We start from the raw sequence: 26,754 nt of genomic DNA, 5'->3' as shown, positions 1-26,754 counted from the left end.
TCATGCCTCTATCAGACCTGTACTGCTCCAGAGGAATCCAGTACTCTGACGTTTGCCACCATTGATTAGATTACAGCAAAGATCTTTAAAGCAAAAAATATATATATTTATATATACCAACTGAAGAATTCAGCTAGAAAATTGCAGGCCCAAACCTCCTTCCCCAAAGCTGAAACCCTGTGGGGCGGGGGTTGTATAGTTTCGGTTCCTTATCTTTACTGCTGCACCTGTGTGAGGATAAGGGGCTGAAGCTGTGTAACCCTTGCAGGAGATGGCCTTTGAACTCCCCGCACGTGCTTTGAGTTTCCCGCGGTGTGAGATGATTTGCTAATGAGCTTCCCTCGGTGTGAGATGATTTGCTAAATGGTACCATAATGTGTGGAATGTCTCTGAAAACCCTATAAAAACCCTGACCCTTGACTTCTCGGGGCTGCTCTGTTCCTGCGTGTTCAGAGAGCCCCAGAATGCTGGTCTGAATAAACCCCTTGCTGATTGCATGAGAGTGTCTCTTGGAGTCGTTCCTGGGGCGGTGGACGTTTCTCGACCCTAACACAACAAGACTGGTCAGGTTAGTACAGTTAAATATGGCCAGTTCCTCTAGTTTGGATCACAAATTTTAAATAAATTCAAGGTTATTATTTTAAGGCAATTTTATAACTACAAAACTTTGATAAAAGCTTGTATAAAATGGATCAGACTTATTAATTGATGAAATTCGAGTTTTTCTTCTCTCAGAAACACATAAGGATTTTTTTTAACTTTTAGCATCTGTAAGTCAAATCATTGTGCAACCACAGATTATTTCAATAGCTGGGAGCAGCGTTTTGCTTGAATTAGAATCTTCATATCTCCTGAAAATGGATTTCGTTTGATCCCTAGTTTATAGAGCAGGTGGTGACACTGAGCCACCATGGGGTGGAGGAGCACAATGCACAGGACTCTGGTGAAATGGATAAAGTTCACAGGCTCAGGGAGTGCAGCCGTGGGACACACAGTTTACAAGTGCTCAGGCCAGTTAACATTCAGTGTAGAGATTAGCTTATAGGATATTGCTCATCTTCATATTATAATTAATCATCGGAAAGCCCTTAAACATGTAGTTTAATTTAGAAAATGTCAACTTATTGATATTTTAGGTCAGGCACCTGTAGCCCCAGTTGAATGTTATGCATCCATTTTCAGGATAGTATTCTAGACAGGGAAAAATGGACACCTAGATAAACTGTGAGATAATGTAGAAATCTATAGCAAAATCATAATAGTCTACTTTTCCTTCAAATTTCCTTTAACTTTAAAAAAAAAAGATTTATGTATTTGAAAGGCAGAGTTACAGAGAGAGGAGAGACAGAGAGAGATCTTCAGTTCTCTGGTTCACTCCCCAAATGACAGCAACAGCTGATGCTGGGCCAGGCTGAAGCCAGGAGCCAGCAGCCAGGAGCTTCTTCCCCGTCTCCCACGTGGGTGCAGGGGCCCAAGCACTTGGGGGCATCTTCTGCAGCTTTCCCAGGAGCAGTAACAATGAGCTGGATCGAAGTGCAGCAACAGGGGACTTCAAGCAGTGCCCATACGGGACGCGGGTGCTGCAAGCAGCAGCTTTACCTGCTAAGCCACAGTGCCCACACCTTAACTTTTATTTGGAAATAATTACAGGCTTGTAGGAAGTTACAAATACAATGCTCATGTTACTTCTTTTTTTTCCTTTGCTAAGAGCCCCCTCCCTGTTCTCATCACACTGTAACTTCCACATATTCTCAGACAGCCCCTTGGATCAATGTAGCGAAGCAGACAGACCCATTCACTTAACAGTGAATGTCTACATTCCAGAAGAATTTCAGGAAACACAGAGAAATGCCAATACTTTATGCATCACAAAACAGCACAAATTGAAGCTAATAAGTGAAATAAAAAGTTAATGAAAAATTGAGATTCATGAGCACCCTGTGCCAACAAGCAGAGTGCTGTCCTGTCGGCTTTTAAGTCCTAGTCACCGCAAGGCTGTCAGAAGCATCGCAACTGCGTTAGCCCTTGGTGAAAGCATTCAACATTTCTTTTGTACTCATTACGTGTGAGGCCTTAGGAGCACGTAGGTTCTGAACAGTGAAAGGTGGAAATGGGGGCTGGAGCCGTGCTCTGTGTTTGGGGGAAATGGGGTAGGGCTCTGCATGGCTCGACATTAACATCGTCTTTAACAAATTTTACTTATTGATTTTCATTTATTAGAAAGGCAGAGAGAGAGAGAGAGAGATTGATCAGACAAACACAGAGATCCTCCATCTGCTGTTCCACTCCCCAAATGACTGTAACAGCCAGGGCTGGGCCAGGCCAAAGCTAGCAGCCCTGAACTCAACCTTGGTCTCCTATGTGGGTGGCAGGGACTCACGTACTTGAGCTGTCACATCTGCCTGCATTAGTGTGAAACCAAATCCAAAGCAGAGACAGGGCTCAAACCCGGGCACTCCAGTGTGGGATGTGGATGTTCCAAGTTGCATCTTAACTGCTTCACCAAACACCTGCCCCTGGCTCAACATGTTGGAGATGAGCTGGGGTGTGAGGTGTCTACAGGGAGGAAGGAGAAGGCAGTCCCAGAGAGCTGGAAAGGCTTACATCGTCCCTGTTTTGAGTCTTGGCAGCTGGGCTTTCTGACATTCTCTGTGCTAAGCTTTACAGTGTGGAAAAGAGGAGAGAGGACATCTTGCAAAGAGGCGAAGAGGTCAATGCTAATTCAACAGCAAGAATTTGCTTGTGAGGGAGGAATGTTATTACTCAAGGAGTGGTCACGTGATATTTGGTGTGAATCATTGAGGATTGGACGGGATCTGCAAAGTGGAGAAGGGAAGAGAGGAGGGAGGGAGGCAGGGAGGGAAGACAGATTCCAGCAGGAGGAATTGCATATGCAGAAATAAGATGTGTGAAAGAACAGGATGGGAATGGAAAATTTGGCTTGACAGCAGGATGAGTGTAGTTGGCGTGTGAAGCGCAGAAGGCAATAAAGACCAGGCTGGTTATTTGTTCGCATTTATGGCTTCCTGTCCTGGCCAGAACAAATCCTCAGTAAGCGCAGGGCCTCACTCATCTTGTTTGCTGCTGTTGCCAAGGGGGAGTATTTGGCACACAGATGACTAACAAATGGATAAGGACCTTCTTTGCCAGATACTCACCCAAAACACTGTTGGTGTGGATACAGTCAGGACAGCCATTATGGAAGACAGCATGGACGTTCCTCAAAATATTAAAAGTAGAACTACCCTGCTGTGGCCCGGGAGTGCAGTGGAGGATGGCCCAAGTGCTTGGGCCCTGCACCCCATGGGAGACCAGGAGAAGTACCTGGCTCCTGCCATCGGATCAGCGCGGTGCGCTGGCCGCAGCGCGCTGGCCGCTGCGCGCCGGCCACGGCGGCCATTGGAGGGTGAACCAACGGCAAAGGAAGACCTTTCTCTCTGTCTCTCTCTCTCACTGTCCATTCTGCCTGTCAAAAAAAAAAAAAAAAGTAGAACTACCACATGGTCTAGCACTCTCAGGGCTGAGTATGTTCGGACAGTTCACAAAGCTCATGCAAGAGGTGGGCATTATGGCACAGTGGGTTAAGTTGCCCCGTGGGACACCCACATTCCACATTGGAGTGCCCAGTTCAAGTCCTGGCTAGCCCACACTTCTGATCCGGCTTCCTGCGAATGATGGCCCAAGTGTTTGGGTTCTGCCACTCACATGGGAGACTCAGATGACATTCCTGGCTCCTGGCTTTGGCCTGACCTACTCCTGGTTGTTGAGAGAATTTGGGGAGTTAACCAGTGGCAGGAAGATCTTTCTGTCTCTCACTCCGCCTTTCAAGAAAACTACATCTTTTTTTAAAAAAAAAGTTCATGGAAAAATGGAATTAAGAGTTAGATTTATTTTGGTGCAATTATTTTTTTCATAACCACGTTTTCCAAGAACTGTTTGAAGACCCTTTGTATATTAAAATTAAATGAAATCAATATTTTGAAGAGATATCTATACTCCCATGTATGTTGTAGCACTATTCCTAACAGCCAAGTGAGGAATTGGTCTAAGTACCCATCAATGGGTGAATGGTTAAAGGACACATAGTCTTTGTAAAATGGGATACTATTCAGTCTTTAAAAAAAAGAATAAAATCTGTCACTAATGACAACATGCGAGGATCTGCAGATCATTATGGCAAGTGAAATAAGCCAGGCATAGAAAGACATGTGGAATCTAAAAAAAAAAATCTGACCTCATAGAAGCAGAGAGTGGAATAGTGGCCACCAGTGGCTGCTGAGGGTGTGGGGAGACAGAGGCCTCTCCCAGGGGATGGAGATCTGCTTCTCTTACAATTTGAGGCTACTATGGATGCTATTACTATGAATATTTTTGAACATTTGTTTTGGTGTACATTTGAGCTCATTTCTTCCAGAGTGGAAGTGCTACATCACAGGGTGTGTACATGTTAGGCTATTGAAGAAAATGCCAATTTTTTGAAGGTTTTACCCAATTTGCACTCCCTCAGTCATGAATGAGCGTTCCCGTGGCTCCATGTCCTCTCTCACCCTTGATATTTTCCATGCTACCCTCCTTGTGGGTGTACAATGTGTCTACCTGGGCCTGCTGACTGTATCTGTCACTTCAAATGACCTGAAATTTTAATGTACAAATTTAACTTGCATTTTTCTCATACTAGCTCTATATTTGAAGCTAAGGACTATTTCAGCCCAGAGGAGACATGAGCTTGCCTCCAATGCCACTCTTCCTGTCCCGTGCTCATTCCACCTTCTGTGTCTGGTTGGACTTTCCCTTCCAGAATATTACTCTATCAAAACATAACCACAACAGTTACTTAGCCTTCACTGATTTTATCAATTATTCAGCATTGCTTCTTTCCATTTTTTTCTTGGATTTATGTTAACCCCTGATTGCATATAACCTAATTAATTTTTTCAGAGGGCTTCTGGGTAATAAACTTTCTGAACCTATACATAAATGAAAACACTCTCTACTTTTCTCTCACCCCTGCAATGTATTTGGGGTCTTTAAAAAATTCCTGGAAAATGTATATTAATTAAAAAACTATGCATGGCTTTCAAACATTGCTTCATCAAAACAGAATTCCCTTTTAAGTTCACTGTACCATGAACTTTTGGAACCAATTTCATAGTTTAGCTGTGGTTGAAGTCTAGGTTCAAAAGTTATTTCCCGTTAGAGTCTGGAAGGCGTTGATCCATTGCCTTCAGTGTCTGAAGTTACTGATGAGAAGTCTGCTGTCCATCTGCTCACTCTTTATTTTTTAAACAATAATATGTATTTATAATTGCAGTAGAATATGCATAATGAAGCTTGCCATTTAAAGCATTTTAAGTGTCAGTTCAGAGGTGTGTTCATGTTGCTGCATCTCATTCTTTCTGTGTCATGGAATTCTCTACTCCTGAAACATTTCCAATCATGTCTTTGCCACCATCCTGACAGCGCCACAGCATGAAGTTCGTTGTCCATTTATGCTTTTGATCTTGTTCAGCTCTTGGTGTAACTTTTCAAATGAGGGTTTGGGTCTTCAGTTGTGGAAAAGGCTTCCATAATACCCTCTTTGCATTCTTACTTCTGGACCTTCTGTTAGATGGCTGTTGGCACATCTGCATGTCCAGGCCTCTTAAATTTGCTTCGACAGATTCTGGCTTTGTCTGTTGTGCTGTGTAGTGCTCATTGTGGTTGATTCCCAAAGGTCCATGTGCTCCCTCCTTGTTGGGTAGCAGCAATGTATTTTGGGAACTTCTCCCCATCTCTCAGGGTGGCCTTGGCTCTCCTAAGCCAGTCACTGCAATCATGTCCCCACCGCGTGTGACTGGCTCAGGAACCAGAATGAAGTTGAGCAGCACAGAGCACTCTCTTGGCAACTTGGTGTGTCTCCCCGGTGCGTCCTGTGCTCCGTGCCACTCTCGTCTTCCACTGCAGGCATGGCACTTGGGATTTTTTTCTTCAGCTCTACTGTGATGGACTCTGCTTTTTTCAGGATTGCCTAAAGGTGGCTGGTCCCCTGACACTCTTTTCTTCTGTCTTTCACTGTGGGTAAGAATTCACTTGTGCTCCAAAAATCTTTGTTATTGATGGGTGTTTGAATGGAAGGCAGAGGCTTCCTTATCCATAAACATTGCCAACATCATGTAGAAACTTTATTAGCTTTTTCAATAGAAAAAAATTGTCTGAATCCCAACATACATGTGTTTCCTTGGGTATCTGGTCATAGGGAGTGGATGCTCTGGGCTGTTATCCCAGCTTGTTAGTGGGAGAACATCCCCATGGCCCAAAGAGCTGTGGTCTGTCCTAGATGTCTCACCATCTCTAACTTGAACTTCATTGAGACAAAGGAGGCTCAGTACATAAACTTGTTAAATCATCAAAGCTGTGATTACTTATTGACTTTGAAAAATAGAGAAAGTATAGTTTTAGGATTTTCAGAATGAGTCCATATTATACTTTTTAAAATGGCTAATAAACAAAATCTGCTTTCATCCAGCCACACAAAGATATCCCTGGTCAGCAGATGGCGGAGGTCAAGAGTTTGGGTCTGGTGGGAGGTGGTCCAAGACCAAATGCTGGCTCGTCCAGTGACACACCAAGCTCACCACTCCTCCTCTTCCAGGCCTGCTTCTCCAGGCATGGCCTCTGACCAGAGATCAGCTGCAAGTCCCACCCCAGATCCATTGATTCAGAAACTCTGGATTGGGGCCTGGAAGACTGTTATTTAACAAGCCCTCCAGAGGATTTTAATGCATGCTCAAGTTTAAGATCTTTGGGTTTATTGAGCCATTAATAGATGCCAGCCAGAAAAGGACCAGGTTCTGAGACAAGTTCCTGTGACTTCCAGTCACAATGCTAGACAGCAGTTAGAAAAATGTCCACTGGACCTTACGGCCAAGACTATTCTTTTTTTTTTTCTTTTTGACAGGCAGAGTGGACAGTGAGAGAGAGAGACAGAGAGAAAGGTCTTCCTTTTGCCGTTGGTTCACCCTCCAATGGCTGCCGCGGCTGGCGCGCTGCGGCCGGCGCACCATGCTGATCCGATGGCAGGAGCCAGGTGCTTCTCCTGGTCTCCCATGGGGTGCAGGGCCCAAGCACTTGGGCCATCCTCCACTGCACTTCTTGGCCACAGCAGAGAGCTGGCCTGGAAGAGGGGCAACCGGGACAGAATCCGGTGCCCCGACCGGGACTAGAACCCGGTGTGCTGGCGCTGCAAGGTGGAGGATTAGCCTAGTGAGCTGCGGCGCCAGCTAGCCAAGACTATTCTTACAATGAAAATTTGGAGAATGAAAGCATAAATCACTTACATTGACCCTACATTGGCTACAGATAAGAAGGGTAAGAAAATGCAAATTAGGGACAGCTTTGGGGTAGAAGTACAATCCGTAAGAAGTAATTGCTGCTTCCAGATTAGGGTTAGTGGTCCAGAAAGTTTATATGCAAACAGGGCACAGTGGGCCTGGGGGCCCACCGTGATGGAATAGAAGTCAAGGTTTCCACATACATTCAGTGTGAGAAAGTCTTGATTTCACCTGTACCTGTTAAATGATTAAATTCCCTTATCTCTTTTCTAGCCCTTGTAATTAACTTTAGTGTGGGGAGCAACTGGGAGCAACTCGGACTAGACTAAGTTACTGGAATTAAGACTTATTCTATGATCTGCTCTCCCACAATATGGTGCTGAGAAGGGAGAAACAGCTTCTACACAGCTGCCTCCAGTTCAACCAATAAACAGCAGGACCTGCTCCTGATTGGAGGAGAGCAGCGTACTCGGCGTGTGGGTAGCAGAGTTGGGATTGGTGGAAGAGGACTATAAAGGAGGAGAGAGACAACATGCACCAGGAACATCTAAGAGGAACACCTGAGGAACATCTGAGCAGCCCCCGAGAGAGCCGGCCGGCGGTGTGCCGCTCCCCTGCAGAAGTGGGGAAAGTGGCCAGGGGGAACCACCCTTCCACGGAGGTGGAAGGGACAGTAGCCAACCTGGGAAGAACCAGCAGCAAACCCGGGGAGGGCCGAGCAGACAAAAGAACAGCGCAGGGTCCTGTGTCGTTCCTCCACGAAGACGGGGAGCGACATAATGGTGCCGTGACTTGGATAGGAAACTTAGGAGGGAAGAAACGGGAAGAAGTGGAAAATACCGGAGAGAGAGACTAGCAAAGAGCCTAGGGAAAAGCTGGACGGAAAAGGTGCCGGAAGAAGCTATTGAAAGCCTAGGCATAGACTCGGATACGGACTGTGGGAAAGAAGTTAGGATTTAAAGTGAAAGCAAGAAGAAACTTAGATACGGACTGCAGATTGAAAGCGAAAGTGAAACCTAGAAGGAACACCACGGACTGTGGGGAGAGGCCAGGAGAAATGAGAGAGGAATATTGTTGGAAGAAAAGTTAGGAAACATACCGGGTAGAGAAAAATGTTAGGGAAATTGAAGCCGCCGCGGGGCGAGGCGCCGAGAAGCAGCCTCAGGGCGGGCGCTGGGAAGCCGCGGAGATAAGAGAAACAGAAGTTTAGAAGTAAAATGAGAGAAATAGGAATGCTGGTAGATAGAAGTGAAATAGGAGAGATAGGAATGCCCGGAGATAGAGAAATAGAGAAAAATAAGGCCTCCCCTCAACATGGCAATGAGAGAGCTTGGATTCAGTCTGCCTGATTAGGGAGGTGGTGAGCACCTGCAGGCGGCTAGCAGCTTATGCGCCGCAGGTCACTGAAGACAGGCACGAATTAACATCAATAAGTCTCCCCACAATACCGCAATGAGAAGGCTTGGATTTGGTCTGCCTGATTAGTAAGGCGGTAAGCACCAGCAGGCAGCTCGACCAGAGTATGAGCTGCAGGTCACCGAAGATAGGCACGAATCAACACCAATAAGTCTCCCTACAATACGGCAATGAGAAGGCTTGGATTTGGTTTGCCTGATTGATAGGGCTTGTAAGCACCTGCAGCCAGTTCTAGCAGAGCAGAGCATGCGCTGCAGGGCACCGAACACAGGCACGCATCAGCGCCTAAAAACCTCCTCACAACATGGCGAAGAGAGGACCCAGATTCGGTTTGCCTGATTGATAGGGCTTGTAAGCACCTCTGGGCAACTCTAGCAAGCAGAGCAGAGTGTGTGCCGCGGGGCACCGAAGACAGGCGCGTATCAACGCCAAAAATAAAAAGAAAGGGGGATCTGTGGGGAGCAACTGGGAGCAACTCGGACTAGACTAAGTTACTGGAATTAAGACTTATTCTATGATCTGCTCTCCCACAATATGGCACTGAGAAGGGAGAAACAGCTTCTACACAGCTGCCTCCAGTTCAACCAATAAACTGTAGGACCTGCTCCTGATTGGAGGAGAGCAGCATACTCGGCGTGTGGGTAGCAGAGTTGGGATTGGTGTAAGAGGACTATAAAGGAGGAGAGAGACAACATGCACCAGGAACATCTAAGAGGAACACCTGAGGAACATCTGAGCAGCCCCCGAGAGAGCCGGCCGGCGGTGTGCCGCTCCCCTGCAGAAGTGGGGAAAGTGGCCAGGGGGAACCACCCTTCCACGGAGGTGGAAGGGACAGTAGCCAACCTGGGAAGAACCAGCAGCAAACCCGGGGAGGGCCGAGCAGACAAAAGAACAGCGCAGGGTCCTGTGTCGTTCCTCCACGAAGACGGGGAGCGACACTTTAGGACAGCTCAGAATTTTTTGTTTTCAATTCGATGGACCCTTCTGCAGTTCTGGCTCCAACAATGTGTTCCCTAAACCTGGAACTCTCTAAGAGTCCCTGGTAAAAGGACAGAGCTGCTGTCATCTTCATCCTTGGGACACTCAAGACCAAGGCTGCCAGGGCTCCTCAGAGCTCAGAGATGGCAGCTCTCAGCTCCCTAGGGTGGGGCAGGAGCCCCCAGGGTCCGAGGGGGTGACAGAGCTCAGCTCAGCTTTCTCAGCTCTTGTGTGGCTTCTGGCTCTCCCGTGCCTTTGCCCGCCTGCTCAGACACAGTGCAGAGAAGGGTCTTTGTCAAGACTCCTTTAGAAAATAATGGCTTTTGTCTTGTACTCTGGGCTCTTAGCAGTCTTTTCTTCTGCGTTGAAGGAGCAACATTTCTCATTTATTTTCCTCTTGCTCCTGATGAATTGAGTTTTCTTTTGAGGCCTTTGTAAGTTGCAGCTCTTTTTCTGATGGCTCTGATTTCTTGCCTACACACTCCCATTATTTCTTTGAATTCTTTAGCAAGCCAGCTCAGTCCATTCTGTCAGTGACATTCTCATTGCTGTTACAGGAACTCTGTCTCCACCCCTCAGCGTTCTTCCTTTTAATGTTCCTCATTCAGAAAGCTAATTTTATGCCGTGCCCTTGAGTTATTATTTTTAATAACAGTGCTGTTTCCCCACATTCCTGTTTCCCAATGAAAGATTTCAGAAACTTGTTGAGAATTACGATTTTTTTTAATATCATGAACTTGAGTTTTCAAAAAGTCTATCTATCACTGTTGTGTCATCGATTTTCTGATATTTGGGATTTCTCTCGTGCACCGAATGGGAGCCATGTGCCCAGGACTTATTGCAGGACAGGAGGAGCCCCAGGAGCAAGCCATGGTGTTCTGGGATCCTCAAGGTCACCTTTGAAGAAATGAAGCACCCTGAAGTTGAAGCCATTTTTAGCTAAATGTGAATTGCAGCTGAGCCCTCGACCATGCATAAGAAGGTGGCCCTAAGAACCTGGACTAAAGTGAGCCATTTATTCCTGGTGATATAGGTTAAAATTAGGTGCAGGCTGCTGGGTGCTGGGCAGCCAACTCACCAGGGCTGATGCAAGGGAACAGATTTAATCAAGAAGCTGGCCATCTTGGGAGAAGGCCAGCTCCTTTAGTCCCAAATATGCTTGTCACAGTTTGCAAGCTCGTAGGAGAACTTTTGAAAGGAGAAAGGGGGTGGTATGGGGGTGGCAGAAACAAGGGGGATAAAGGCTAAGCCAGCTGCGTGTTGGCCTCCAGCCTGGTGATAAGGGGCTGGTTGCAGTCACAGTGGTTTACGTGCAGCTACAGTTATAAATCCAGTCCTCTGGTTATGATGGCAGGGTGGGGGTGGGGGCTCGCTGGAGGCCAAGTTCTAGAATTTTCAGGCAGACATTGTTTATCTGTTGAACAGACACTCTAATTAGGAGATCAGTGGCTGATTTTGTTAATCAGGATGTGAAAAGGAAACGGAAGTTGTATTCATTAAGGTTGCACCAACACCCACCCCTACCTTTCACTGAAGCCAGCAGGACAGAATGTCCTTTGATAACTGCCAGCAGACTAACGGGCCTGATAAATAAATAAATAAGTAAATAAATAAATAAACAAATATTTAAAAGTATTATTCTTTATTTTCTTACATTGTTTTTATAATTTTGTTTATTGGCTTTTTTTTTTTTTTTGACAGAGCTAGACAGTGAGAGAGAGAGAGAGAGAGAAAGGTCTTCCTTCTGTTGGTTCACTCCCCAAATGGCTGCTGTGGCCAGCGCTGTGCCGATCCAAAGCCAGGAGCCAGGTGCTTCTCCTGGTCTCCCATGTGGGTGCAGGGCCCAAGCACTTGGGCCATCCTCCACTGCCTTCCTGGGCCACAGCAGAGAGCTGGACTGGAAGAGGAGCAACTGGGACTGAACCGGCGCCCTGACCGGGACTAGAACCTGGGGTCCTGGCGCCGCAGGTGGAGGATTAGCCTAGTGAGCTGCAGCGCTGGCCAGCTCTATCTCTTTTTTTTTGGACAGGCAGAGTGGACAGTGAGAGAGAGAGACAGAGAGAAAGGTCTTCCTTTTGCCGTTGGTTCACCCTCCAATGGCCGCCGCGGCTGGCGCGCTGAGGCCGGCGCACCATGCTGATCCGATGGCAGGAGCCAGGTGCTTCTCCTGGTCTCCCATGCAGGTGCAGGGCCCAAGCACTTGGGCCATCCTCCACTGCACTCCTTGGCCACAGCAGAGAGCTGGCCTGGAAGAGGGCAACCGGGACAGAATCCGGCACCCCGACCGGGACTAGAACCCGGAGTGCCGGTGCCGCAAGGCAGAGGATTAGCCTAGTGAGCCGAGCTCTATCTCTTTTTAAAATTATATTTAAGGTATACAAATTTCAGGTGTACAGATTTAGCAACATATTAATACCCCTCTCTCCCTCATGCCCACACTCTGACTCTTTCCTTTTTTCTCTTCTATTCCCTCTCTTAATTTTTACAGTGATCTATTTTCAATTTATGTTATACTCATAAGATTAAACCTACACTAAGTGAAGAATTCAACAAATAGTATGAAGAGAAAAAACACTTTTCCTCAACAGTAGAGACAAGGGCTGCAAACAATCACTGACGCTCAGAATGTCTATTTCACCCCTATATATTACATTTTTGGTCCCCTATTAACTACCGCAATCAGAGAACACATGGTATTTGTCTTTGTGGGACCAGCTTATTTCACTAAGTAGAATGGTTTTCAGTTGCATCCGTCTTGTTGCAAAAGGCAGGATTTCATTCTTTTTTATGGCTGAGTAGTATTCTTTTTTTTTAAAGATTTATTTAGAAGGCAGAGTTACAAAGAGGCAAAGGCAGAGAGAGAGAGAGAGAGAGAGAGAGAGAGAGATCTTCCATCCACTGGTTCACCCCCCAGATGGCCGCAACAGCCAGAGCTGTGCTAATCTGAAGCCAGGAGCCAGCAGTTTCTTCCTGCTCTCCTATGCAGGTGCAGGGCCCAAGCACTTGGACTATCCTCCAGTACCCTCCCAGGCCGGATTGGAAGTGGAGCATCTAAGACTTAAAACAGTGTCCATATAGCCTTACCCACTATGCCACAGCGCTGTCCCCCGAGAAGTATTCTATAGTGTATCTATTACATAACTTCTTTATCCAGTCACCAGTTGATGGAGATATGGCTCTATCTCTTTAACCTCTTTAGGCTTCATTTTTGTGTGGGGGATAGGTTGGCCTGTTGGAAAAGAAGGGCCCTTCCTTAGAGGTGTGTGGAACACATGCCTGTATAACCATACACGCAGTCCCCAGCTGAGCTGGATGGATAGATTCTTTCCCTAGTGCGTGACCGATTACATCACCATGTTTATTGCTCAACCACCTTTTCTTCTCATGCCCGTGGATATGTATCTCTTTCTCCTGGACAATAATCCCATTCCTCTGTCAGTATCCCCTACTTTTACCTATTCCATCTCATTTTTATCTTCTTTAGAAGTTTCTTTGTGTTCTTAAGGAGCTTCTTTTATTATTTAAACTTCAGAATTAATTTTCTAAGTTCTGGAGGGAAAACTACTATTGGGACTTTAATTGTCATTACAGTGAAATTATAGATTCATTTTGGGGAGAATTGGCATGCTTTTATATTAAATCGTCCAATCTAGAGAGCATGAGATACTTTTTGCAACTGAGCAGGGCCTTTTTAATTCATTCATTCACTCATGAAAGGGTTCTTCAATTTGGTGTTGCATATTTCTCGTTAAAGGTGTTCCATGATTTTTCATGTTAAGGTCAATGAGATATTTTCCTTCTTATTTTATCCCTCGTTTCAAGCATCTGCCTGGCATAGAATGTATTTAATCTTCTTACTATTTCTTTACCACTTTTAAAACGCACACATATTTTTACCCTTTGTGAATAGTATTGGCTTTAATCGGCAAGGTCGATCCATTCCCAGTTATTGTGACTACTGATACGTTTCGATCGATTACTGATATTTATCTTTCTCCTTTGCTTTTCGTTGTGCACTTTCTTTTTCTTAATCCTTTGTTTTGCTGGTGAGGCTAATTTTATTTGCTTCTTTCTTTTGTTCTGTCGTGGTTTGACGTCATTCTATTGTTCTTGTTTACAGTGGTTTTTAACACTTTACATACATATACATTTATGTTTTTCTACTGCTACTTGGAATCCGTCAGTTCTGGACCTGCCTCCACAAAGCACAGTAGTCGCTTGAATACCCTGCATTTATGTCTGTCTCTTCTGTGCACGCTGGGATCTTCTGAGACTTTAGTTCGTGACAGTGGTTAATGAAACGCGTATTTAAAACGCTGCATCCAGAATTACCAAGGGATGCGTGTACCTGTGGCTTTTGTTGGTTCTTTTCTCATCATTGTTTCTGCAGCCCACACCCTCCTCTTCACTGCATTCGCTGTCTTTCTGGAATCATTCTTTCAGAGATTGTCTGTGGGTGGTAACTCTCCGAGTTCCCGTTCTGCTCTCCCACTTGTATGGGAGTTTGTGGAAATAAGAAACTTGGCTCAATATTTCTCTTCTTCAGACTTCGGATGATTGTTACTTGTCTTCTTGTGTTTGTTGTAGGAAGAGAATTTTGTTACCACAGTCGCCTTCCTTTGTGACTAACCTGTTTTTTTCCCCCCACTCATGGAATGTTTTTAGAATATTCTCTCTTGATGTTTTTGTCCTGTAATTAAGTTACTAAATATCTGCAAGTGCACTTTTTTTCCACATGTTCTCTGAGAGCCCTGCAAATATGAGCACTCCTGTATCTAACATTAGCCACTTTATTTTATTAATAATTGAGTATTTCTTTCCCTTCAGTTAACATTTTTTTCTGTAATTGCTTTGAGGAAGATGGGTCTAAACTCTGAGGTTTTACACTTTTATTTGTGTTTCAATTCTTCTGGCACTTGACTTTTCTGGAATCCACTGTTCAGCTTTAGGAATTCTTCAGTTTTGTACGTATCTGGAGTCTGTAGATTGAGATTGTTACTTCTCTCTAGATCAGCAGATTTTCTCTCTGCTAGCAAAATTCTTAGCTACAGAATGGAAAAGTCACCCTCAATCCCTATGGTGACTGGAACTTTAAAAAAATTGGAATATGGTGAAGAAGTACAAGATGTAATATGGAGTTTCCATCAGAAACCAAATATTTTTTGAGGAGTAGGGAGAAATCACAAAATGGTTTTAAAATTCTTTATTAAAAATACATACAGGACACAGGACTGACAAGGAAGTATAACAGAATAGACTTTATATAAAGGCCCGCACAGAAATCGGAATTCAATGTACCACAAAGTTGGCACTTCAGCTGAAGAAGTGGATGCATTGGTAACTAAATGGTGCTGATATAAATAGAGGTCCATATCACATCAATCCCTAAGTAGACAAGGACATCCTGAGCTGATGTAGAACTAGATGAAGAACAAAAAGTGAAACACTTGAGTAAATCAATACAGATAGAAATAAATAACCAATAATTATTGGTAAAATAAAATGTAGGGAAATAATTGTAAGGACTTGGAGTTAGAAAGACCTTCTTAAGCAAGACTGGACACTCAGAGGTCATACAGAAAATGATGGGCTTATGTGAGTGTAGTATTCAAACAGTAATAACTGTTGTTAGGTAAAACGTAGACACTCTCAAAACAAAATGATTGAATAAGATGTTACCAGCCCATTAATCCATGAGCAGAAGACTAGGAGCTGAATACTAAATTGGGCAAAAGATACAATTACCAGGAAAAGAAATGCTAACAGACAATAAACAAGTGAGAAAAAAAAATCTAGTAAGCACGAAGAAAATGGAAAATTTTAAAACGAGATAACCTTTTTCAAAAAACATCTATCATCTATGTTCTATTTATTTATTTGAAATACAGAGACAAGAGAGAGAAAGAAAGAGAGAGAGAAAGAAAGAAAGAAACAAACAAAGAAAGAAAGAGTGAGAGAAAGAAAAGGAAAGGAAAGAAAAGAAAGGGAAGGAAGGGAAGGGAAGGGAAGAAGGGAGGAAGGAAGGGAGGGAGGGAGGGAGGGAGGGAAAGAGAGAATCTTCCATCTGCTGGTCCACTCTCAAAATAACCACAACAGCCAGGTCTGGGTCGGGCCGAAACCAGGAGCCAGGAGCTCCATCCTGGATTCCCACATGGATGGAAGGATCCCAACTACTTGGGCCATCTTTCCCTGCTTTCCCAGGTGCATTAGTAGGGAGCTGGACTAGAAGTGGAGCAGCTGGGAATCAAACTGGTCCTCTGATATGGGATACTGGTGTTGCAAACTGTGGCATAACCCGTTGTGCCACCAAAATGAGATACGCTTGCCCATCTTTGGCAAAGAACAAAAGATTGATGTGGTATGGTGGTGTGAAGGACGGAGGCCACTATGCTTACCTGTGCACACTGCTGCTGGTGAGAGGACAAATCTCCACCTCACCATGGGAGGATCATCCCTCTCTGACATTGGTGGTGATGGTGACGTCCTCTGCAAATGTGGTGGTGGAATTCACATAACCCTGAGAGATTAGTCCTGGTCCACACATAAGTTTGCAAAGGTACTGTGGTATTGTTTACTTAATTCTGTGTTGGTAATCATGGAACCATTGTGGTAACCATGGACATGGTAGCTTTCACATACATCTGCAACAGTGGTTGTGATTTTAGCGTGACTCTGTGACAGAGGAGCCAGACATATGCCCACAACCCTGCAGTGTTGATCATGGCCATATTTATGTCACTGTGTCATGCTAGCCTTTACTCACATAGTGCTGCCCTGTGGTACGTGGTAATCACACACCCCTGTGACATGGGTGCTATGGGTTAGATGGGGCTTGTCTCCCAAAGGATCGTGTGTTGGAGGCTTGGTCCCCAACATGGCCGTATGGGAGATGGCAGAACCTTTAAGAGGTGAGAGCTGCTACCAGCTAGTTAGGTCCCTTGGAGTATCACCCAGGAAGAGATTAAGGGAGCGTGGCCAGGCTGTGGTCAGTGCTCAGAAGAACGTGTTACAGAAGCACAAGCATGGCCTCTCCAGGCTGCTGTGTCTTCCCATGTCATCTTTCTTTCTTGGACATCCTCCCACCATCATGCATCACCACGTGGTGATCCGGCCAAGGGGATTCTCATCAGAGACTGAATTTATGGGACTGTCCATTCATGTTCTTTCAGCCTCCAAAATTGTGAACTAAAAAACTTCTTTCTTCTACACATTACCCAGCTTCAGGTATTTCATTAAACCAATGGAAAATGCATGAAAACAACAGATGATGTGCAGCTCCCATCATGGTGGTAGCGATGGCCATCACTTATCTGTACAACGTTGGTCATGGGCTGTCACATACGTACACAATAACTACTACCTTGGTGGTGGTGTTACATAACTCTGTGATGGTGATAGTGGATGATAGCGGTATTCACTTAATTCTGGGCTAGTGCTTGTGATACAAAGACAACTCAGTCATGGTGTTGGTGGTAGATACATGATTGCAATGTTGTCATAGTATCCACATAGTTTTGCAGTGTTGTTCATAGTATTTTGCATCTCCCTGTGACATTGGTGGGAGTGTTAAGATAATGCCAGTATGGTGGTGGTGATAGTCACGTAACTCAGCAATCTTGTTAATAGTATTCCCATAAGTGTGACACTGGAGCTCATGGTATTTACATACTTTTGAGTGTTGATTTTTTTTGACAGGCAGAGTTAGACAGTGAGAGAGAGAGAGAGACAGAGAGAAAGGTCTTCCTTCCACTGGTTCACTCTTCAAATGGTTGCTACGGCTAGCGCGCTGCGCCGATCCGAAGCTAGGAGCCAGGTGCTTCCTCCTGGTCTCCCATGCGGGTGCAGGGCCCAAGCACTTGGGCCACCCTCCACTGCCTTCCCGGGCCAAAGCAGAGAGCTGGACTGGAAGAGGGGCAACCGGGACAGAATCCGGCGCCCTGACCGGGACTAGAACCCAGAGTACCGGCGCCGCAGGCGGAGGATTAGCCCAGTGAGCCACGGCACTGGCCGAGTGTTGGTTTTGACACTGATATAATGTTGTATGATTGTTTCTGGTGTTCACATAACCAACACTGGTTGTGCTGTGGTCTTAGTGATGGTGGTGGTTTCCATGTATTTCCATGATGGTACATAGTTTCCATGTACCAATGTTGGTGGTGGTACTCACGTAACTCTGTGGCATTGGCCTAGGTATGCATAATCTCCATGATGGTAGTGAGGATTATATTCACATAACTACAATGTGGTGATATTGGTGTTCATACAATTCTGTGACATTGGCTGTATTGCATAACACAATGATGGTAGTCACACTGCAGGAAAAGTTTGTAATGTCAGTCACATAACTCAGGTATCTGTTGGTATTGACAGAGTTATGCAGCATGTGATAGCATTATTCATGTGACATGCTGGCATTGGTGGTGGTGGTATACATGTACTTCTCCATCTGTGGTGGTGCTATTCACATAACTCTGAAGTTTGTTTTGGCAGTCACAAAACTGAGGCACTCATAGCATGCACATCATTTTGCAGCATTGGTTGGGGCATGCATAGAACTCTGGTGATAGTCACGCAACTCTGATGTTGGTTGTGGTACTTACACTGTTAAAATGATGGTAGTGGTGGTATTTAATATTTATGTGCCATTTGTGGTGGTATTCACATAACTCTGTTATATTGGTCATGGTGTCCATATAATTCTGTGATGGTGATGGTGGCTCTATTCCCGTAGCAGTGATAGTGACATTTGTATTTGCATAGATCTGTGACATTGGTGGCAGTGCCCATGTGGTATTGCAATGCTGTTGGCAGTAGTCACATAACTCAGTGACTCTATTTGTAGTATTCACACAACTGTGATGGTGATAGAAGGAGTATTCACTGAAGTCCGAGATGTGGTCACGATGTTGACATGACTCAGCAATGTTGGTGGTAGCAGGGTTGACATGTGGGGTTCATCGTGGTATGTGTGCAACTCTGAGATGATCATCATGGTGGTCCCAAAATTCTGGGAGATTCTTCATGGTATTGACATTATTGTTCATTGATGGAGGCATTTACACAGCCCTGCAATATTGCCGATGGTGGTGTTTGTGTAATTTTCATATTCACATCCACCTGTGATGTTTGCCATTTTGGCACATAATTTTGCAACCTTGATGGTGGTGGTGCACATATAACTCTCTGACAGTGATGCTGTGGTCATATAATGCTCCCATGTTGGTAATGGACTTCACATAGCTTTGCATTGTTGTGGTAGTGCTGTTCATGTAACTCTGTGGCATTGACCACTGTGGTATTCCCGACATTCTGGAACATTGGTCATGGTCACAGTCACATAACTCGATAGTTGGGTGGATTATTCTGAGAAATCTTCAGAGTTGGTGGTGGTGCTGACCTGATTCTGCAGTGATGCGGTGGCAGCACTAGTCTAACTATGAGATATGATGCATGTTACTCAAATATTCTCTGAAGTTGGGGCAAGTAGTACCCTGCTATGGCGGTCATGATACTTACATAATTGTGCCAGTGTGGTGGTGTTAAATAACCTGGGACTGGTGTTCACCAAACCCTGCAACAGTGTTGGTGGTGGTATTCCCATGACTGCATCATTGAGTATTTGTATTCCAGAACCTTGCAACATCAGTGGTGATGTGTTCAAATATGCTTGTGACATCACTGAGACACTCACAGTTTTATCTGTTCACCTAACTCTTTGATATTGGCCACAGTATCAACATAACTCTGAGATAGTGGTGTGGGCACACCTATAACTCTGCAGCTGTAGTGGTTACGTTGGTGCAGTTCTTTGATGTTGTTGGTGTTATTCACAAAACTCTATGACTTTGTGTTATTGATATAACATGTTAGTGGTAGATGTGATACTTAATGAGTTATGTGACAGTGGTCGTGTATTCATGTGACCCTCTGACATTGGTAGAGTTTGATCCACATGTTCTGTGAAATTCATCATGGTAGTCCTACAGCCCTGCTAAGTTTTTCATGGAATTGGCATCTTTTGCAGCATTGGTGGTGTTATTCATGAATGCTGTGATGGCAGCAATGGTGGTAACGCATGTAATGCCACTTGGTCATGGTGCTGATATGACTGTATGATGACAGTGCCTTTGGCTTTAATATCTCACTGCATGGTTGGAGGTGGTGTTCTCGCAAATCTGTGACTTTGGTCAGGATTTTCACAAAACACTGCAGTTTGTTGTTGGAATTCAAATGACTGCATTGGTGCTGGTGTTCCTTTAGCACTGCCACAGTGGTGGTGACCTTCAGACGACTCCATGATGATGAGTGGTGGTGGTGGTGAGAACTCTGTAGTGGTGTTAGTGTGTGTAATGGTGATCCCATTATTCTGCAAAGTTGGTCGCAGTCTTTACTCATCTTAGTGATAGTGCTAGTGCTATTTGTGTAACTCTGTGATGGTTGTGCTTGTGTTGACACCACTACTGGTTGTGGTCTTCATATATGTCTCTGAAGTTGTTTCCTGTTGCTGGCATTCGCTTAACTACACAGTGTTGTTGGAGGTGGTGTTCTTAAATCTGTGTGAAGTTGGGCATGGTGATAGTGACACAACTCTGCAACTGTCATGATGCTATTCACGTACATCTGTGTTTTTGATTATTCACATGAATTTCATGAAAAACTGAATTAAAACATGAGTTTATTTATCTATTTATTTTTTACAGGCCGAGTTAGAGAGAGAGAGACAGAGTGAAAGGTCTTCCTTCCGTTGGTTCACCCTCCAAATGACCGCTATGGCTGGCGCGCTGTGCTGATCCGATGGCAGGAGCCAGGTGCTTCTCCTGGTCTCCCATGGGGTGCAGGGCCCAAGCACTTGGGCCATCCTCCACTGCCTTCCCGGGCCACAGCAGAGAGCTGGACTGGAAGAGGAGCAACTGGGACAGAATCCGGCGCCCCAACCGGGACTAGAACCCGGGGTGCTGGGGCCACAGGCGGAGGATTAGCCTAGTGAGCTGTGGCGCCGGCTGAGTTTATTTTTGATAACTGTTCATGTATAAATTTTTCATAAAACACATTTTCCCAGGAACTTTTTGACATCCTGAGTATGCATGGATTGCAAACATTTTTGCACCAAAATAAACTTACCCTTATTTATTTATTTTTTTATTTATTTGATAGATAGAGTTAGACAGTGAGAGAGAGAGACAAAGGTCTTCCTTCCGTTGGTTCATGCCCCCAAATGGCCATCATGGCCGGAGCTACACCGATGCAAAGCCAGGAGCCAGGTGCTTCTCCTGGTCTCCCATGCGGGTGCAGGGTCCAAGCACTTGGACCATCCTCCACTGCACTTCCGGGCCACAGCAGAGAGCTGGACTGGAAAAGGAGCAACCGGGATTAGAACCCAGCTCCCATATGGGATGCTGGCACTGCAGGCGGAGGATTAACCAAGTGAGCCACGGCACCGGCCCCTAAACTTACCTTTAAATTCCATTTTTCTGTGACCTTTTGGAGTACCCTTGTATGCCTCTCTGATGGGGTAGGTATTCATATACCATCAGCCATAGTGTCCACTTAACTCTGTGATAGTGCACATGGTATTGGCATGACTGCGACTTTCATCATGTCCTTTATATAAATACACACTCATATTGGGGCAAATACCCGTATAACTCTAACAATGATGCATTTTCAGTCACAGTTTTCACACAGCTGTGACGTTATCATGATCCATAATTCCACAGTGATGGTGGTGGTGTTCATGTAACTGCTACAATTTTTGGTGCTATTCTCATTATTCTGTAACGTGAGTCATGGTATTAATGAAACTGCAGTGGCAACACTCGTATTTCCATAGCTCTATGATTTTGGTATCTGTGGTATTCACATAACTGGTTTGTTGATTGTACTCATATTAACACTGCCACATTGGTTTTGGTTTCCATATCACATTGCAATAGATGGTATATTGCATAATTCTGTGACTTTGGTGGTCTTGGTCCTATGAGTCAGGGCTCTCTAGAGATACAGAGTAGGTAGGATGTGCACATAAGCACATGAAGGAGACTTTAGTAGGAGGTTTGGCTCACGCCATTGTGACAGCTAAGTCCCATAGCAGGTCGTTAGCAGGCTGGAGAGCTGGGTTGCTGGCAGTGTGGAAAAGTAGTAAAAGTGGAAAATCTGAGCTTAGTGGGAGGCCTAAAGTCCTGAGTGCTAGCAAGGGGGCTGTGGGTATGGTCCTGGAGTCCAAAGGAGTCAAGCAGAATCCTAGCTTTGCCCTTGAGAGAGCCCCAAGTCGTCTTCCTGTTGCAGAATGCCAGCCCACTAGTGGTGCCCGCCCACATGGAGGCTGAGTCTTCCCACCTAGTGCACTCAGATTCACAGGCTGATCTCATTTGGAAAGGCATCATAGACACACCCAAAATAATGCTTTTCCAGGTTTCTAAGCATCCCTTCATCTAGGCACTTTGACACCACAGAATTACCCATAATATTGTTTATCATGTAACTCTGTGACAGTGGTTCTGTTACAGGAATCTGATGTTGGTGACTATAATCGCATATAGTTAATATAATCTCTGTGGCATTGGCCGTGGAATGCGCGTAACTGTGATGGTGGTGGAGGTGTTTAGACAGCTCCATAGTACTGGTGGTGGTGCAATGGTGGGTGCAGTAGACACATCACTATGATTGTTGATAAAGACCCAGGCTCAAAGAAGTTTTGCTTAAAGTTGCATAACAAGGTATGGCAAAGCCAATCTCAAATTCAGGTTTTCTGAATAATTCAAATGCAGTATTTTTTGGATCATACCATGAGGTCTCTTCCTGCTAAATCTAAAGACATTTTTTGCTAAAAATATTTGTGTCTTCAAACTCCCCAAGGCCTTTGGAACATAAATATTACATTTAGTTCTTTATCTGTAATTGTAGTGATGTCCATATATTCACATACACCCTCTTCAAATGCGAAGTTGGTCAAGTTTTAGTTATACATAATGAATAAATTTGAACTTCTGAAAGTTTATGGTGAAGATTACAAACGAGGACTTCCTGGTAAACTAAAGTCATCTATAGTTTATTCATAAAGCCCAAAGTATATTTATTGGATAATAAACTTTAATCTCGATGAAAGCATTGTCATGTAGCATTTTCATTCTTTTCTCTCTCTTTTCTTTTTTAAAAAAAGTTACAAATTCTTGGGAGACCTATAAAGAACTAGAAATAAATAGAACCTATAAACCTATAAAGAACTAGAAATAACTAGAAATTGTGGTCCATGGCAAACACATGTTTAAATCATCATTGAAATAATTAAATAATTACTCATTGAAATAAACATTTGAGATGGCTGCATTTAACAGTGTGTATCATACCTCAATAAATGGTTATAAAATGAATTTACTAATGAGTTTTAGAGAAGTCAATCTAAGCACTCAGGATATTTTCTTATGGATGTGGGCTATTGGTTCTTTTTTTTTAATTTTTGACAGGCAGAGTGGACAGTGAGAGAGAGAGAGAGAGAGAGAGAAAGGTCTTCCTTTGCCATTGGTTCACCCTCCAATGGCCGCCAAGGCCGGCATGCTGCGGCCAGGACACCGCGCTGATCCGATGGCAGGAGCCAGGTGCTTCTCCTGGTCTCCCATGTGGGTGCAGGTCCTTGGGCCATCCTCCACTGCACTCCCTGGCCACAGCAGAGAGCTGGCCTGGAAGAGGGGCAACCGGGACAGAATCCAGCGCCCCGACTGGGACTAGAACCCGGTGTGCTGGCGCCGCAGGCGGAGGATTAGTCTAGTGAGCCGTGGCCCCGGCCAGGGCTATTGGTTCTTATAAATTTCTTTGGTGGATCGTTGTTGTGACACAGTGGGTTAAGCCGCTGCCTGCGACACTGACACCCCATATGGGTGCTGGTTCCAATCCTGGTTGCTCTGATCCAGGTCCCTGCTCATGTGACAGGAAGCTGGAATGGAGCTGAGATTCAGACCCTGTGATATGGAATGCAGGTGTCCCAAGCAGCATCTTACCTCTGCACCCTACACACCTGCTCCTGGGTTATTTCTTAAAAAAAAAAAAAAAAAAAAAAAAGGACAGAAGCTTCATCCTAGCATGTAAAGTGTGATGGAAGCCTCTCAGTTCCCAGGGCTCATGCTTTCCATTTTTTCCCCTTGCAGTACTTGGGCTGCATTGAAGTTCTACGCTCTATGCGGTCTCTTGACTTCAGTACAAGAACACAGATTACCAGGTAAGACCCCCTTGAACATGAACTCCTGCGATTTTACTTTAGAAGGGGAAGATCTCAGATCTCTAATCGCCCAGACATTTCCAGAAGGAAACCTTGCCCATTGGAGTGGCGGTGCTTGGTGGCAGTGAGTCAGGACTCACTGTGTCTGACATTGGCTTGCTCGTCTGTCTGTGACATGCACGCAGCAGGAGCATCTCGAAGGACACTGTGCCCTTCCAAGCTCTTTATATAATCAAGCGACCGCAGTGCTTATGTTTGTTTTTTGAATGCATGAAACTCTCACATGAGCCTGATACTTCAAAATCAACCGAACCATATTCTTTTTACAAAAGAGAAGATGTGAAGTGAGAATTTCCAGCAGTACACACCGAGAATGCATAGAACTGGAGTTGGAAATATTCATGGAAATAGGTCATTTAGCAGGTGGACCAGTTCTTCAAGGTGTCAGTGCTTTTGAATAGGTTTTTTTTTTTTTTTGGACAGGCAGAGTGGACAGTGAGAGAGAGAGACAGAGAGAAAGGTCTTCCTTTACCGTTGGTTCACCCTTCAATGGCCGCTGCAGCCAGCACGCTGCGGCCGGCGCACCACACTGATCCGAAGGCAGGAGCCAGGTACTTCTCCTGGTCTCCCATGGGGTGCAGGGCCCAAGCACCTGGGCCATCCTCCACTGCACTCCCTGGCCACAGCAGAGAGCTGGCCTGGAAGAGGGGCAACCGGGACAGAATCCGGCGCCCCAACTGGGACTAGAACCCGGTGTGCTGGCGTTGCAAGGTGGAGGATTAGCCTAGTGAGCTGCGGAGCCGGCCTGGTTTTGTTTATTATCTATCACCAACTAGATTCTAAACTTCTTGAGGGCCACTATCTAAGCATTGCTTGTAGAACACATTTTAGCACTGTGTGTATAGTTCTTGGTAGAGCTTGCGTCTTTGGGAAAGTGTCAATTTCAAATCATTTTGAAGAAGAGAAGTGGAGGGAGTCTAACTTTTTTTTTTTTCTGATAGGCAGAGTGGACAGTGAGAGAGAGACAGAGAGAAAGGTCTTCCTTTTACTGTTGGTTTACCCTCCAATGACTGCTGCGGCTGGCACACCGCGCTGATCCAAAGCCAGGAGCCAGGTGCTTCTCCTGGTCTCCCATGGGGTGCAGGGCCCAAGCATTTGGGCCATCCTCCACTGCACTCCCGGGCCACAGCAGAGAGCTGGCCTGGAAGAGGAGCAACCGGGACAGAATCCAGCACCCCGACCGGGACTAGAACCCGGTGTGCCGGCGCCACAGGCAGAGGATTAGCCTAGTGAGCTGCAGCGCCAGCCAGGAGGGAGTCTATGAAATGGCTACATTCTGTGGCTATTAGAAGTTTAAGTTGCTCCTACTCTGTGAAATTGCTTAATCTATTTATTTATTTTAAGATTTTTTTTTTTTATTATTTGAAAGGTAGAGATACAGAGAGGCAGAGGCAGAGAGAGAGAGAGAGAGAGAGAGAGAGAGGTCTTCCATCTGCTGGTTCACTCCTCAAATGGCTGCAATAGTCAGAGCTGCCGCTGATGCAAAGCCAGGAGCCAGGAGCTTCTTTCAGGTGTACCACCCGGGTGCAGGGGCCCAAGGACTTGGGCGGGCCATCTTCTGCTTTCCCAGGCCATAGCAGAGAGCTGGATTTGAAGTGGAGCGGCCAGGACTCAAACCAGTGCCTGTATAGGATGCTAGTACTGCAGGTGGTGGCTTTACCCACTATGCCACAGCACTGGCCCAAAAATTGCTTAATTTAAATAGTGACCTCAGAAAATACCTCCTGCTTACTACCTCAAATCACACCTTTTGGTTTAGCAAGTCAGTCTAAGGATCAAGCTTTAGGAAGCAATTATGGGTGGTAATTAGCTGCTAAGTCAGGTGCACACCTCAATTCTGATTTAAGCTCCATAACGACACCTCTTCTTCCTGACCAAGGAAGTTCATGATCAAAAGTGTTGATGTTTCGCTTTTCTCTAAAGCAGCTTGAGCTGCATCGGGTGGTAGTGTTCCAACGTTGATGACTACATGAAGGAGAGAATCCACCCCAGCATATGAGGGGACTTCAGAAAGTGCATGGAAAATGGATTTAAAAGATAAGTTTGTTTTGGTGCAAATTACTTTTGAAATCACATTTTTTTCCGTAACACTCATGAACTTTTTGAAGACCCCTTATATTTGTAGAAAATGGGAAACAAGTGGTATTTTGCTGCAACAGCATTTAAAAGAAGTTTGTGTTCCGTGGTCAACTGTTCATCCGCTTTGTTCATGAGAAGGTAAACACAGTCCACTGTTGTGGGCCGAGCGCTTTGCCGGTGCTTGGGGGAATGTGGGCATTGTATGACTCTGTTCATGTTCTCACGTGTAGTAGCTGCTGTTTCTAAAAGAATAGCAATCAATTAGGAGAGAACCGGTAGCTCTTTTTCCCTGAACTCCATTTACAGATGTTAGAATTTCAAGATGATTTCATGTCAAAGTTTCCCTGTTACATTTATTGAGCATTTCTCGCTGGCTGTGTACACACCATGTACTAGACAACAGGGGCTGTTTTGCCAGGCCTCCCAGCCTTGAGGACAAAGATTTATATGCAAATTGTTGGGGGCCTCGTACAAGGTCCTGCTCCTTGGAGATGAGAGTGGAGTGGAGGCACCAGTAGATAATTCCAGTTTTCCACTTGATGAGGCTATGGCTCTGGGGCTTCCTGGGGCAGAACCCCAGTGGGATGATGCAATAATAATATTGTAGAAGAAAGCAGGTGAGAAAGGCATGCTGGGGTTGGAGGTTGGAATGTTCCGATTCCCTTAAGATTTGTGCAGAAAGGAAGCAGTGCAACGGGA

At 45.1% G+C, this 26,754-nt stretch overlaps 1 protein-coding gene across 6 annotated transcripts in view; it reads left to right on the top strand.

Annotated features, from left to right (window-relative positions):
* SHC3 (SHC adaptor protein 3) overlaps window positions 1–26,754 on the top strand; it is a 182,763-nt gene that overhangs the window by 26,214 nt on the left and 129,795 nt on the right. For 5 of the 6 annotated variants that reach the window (XM_089315808.1, XM_089315803.1, XM_089315802.1 and 2 more), the window contains one exon: window positions 23,846–23,916. In XM_089315808.1, the coding sequence (XP_089171934.1) occupies window positions 23,846–23,916 (71 nt within the window). Of the gene's footprint in view, window positions 1–546; window positions 569–23,845; window positions 23,917–26,754 lie in introns of those variants that run through there. The other variant, XM_089315813.1, reaches the window with a different exon arrangement.

Source organism: Oryctolagus cuniculus, chromosome 1 (genome assembly GCF_051225735.1).
Source record: "Oryctolagus cuniculus isolate XC-2025 breed Fujian yellow rabbit chromosome 1, ASM5122573v1, whole genome shotgun sequence".
In the NCBI taxonomy this organism is placed as follows: Eukaryota; Metazoa; Chordata; class Mammalia; order Lagomorpha; family Leporidae; genus Oryctolagus; species Oryctolagus cuniculus.
This window is presented reverse-complemented; position numbering and strand designations above follow the sequence as displayed.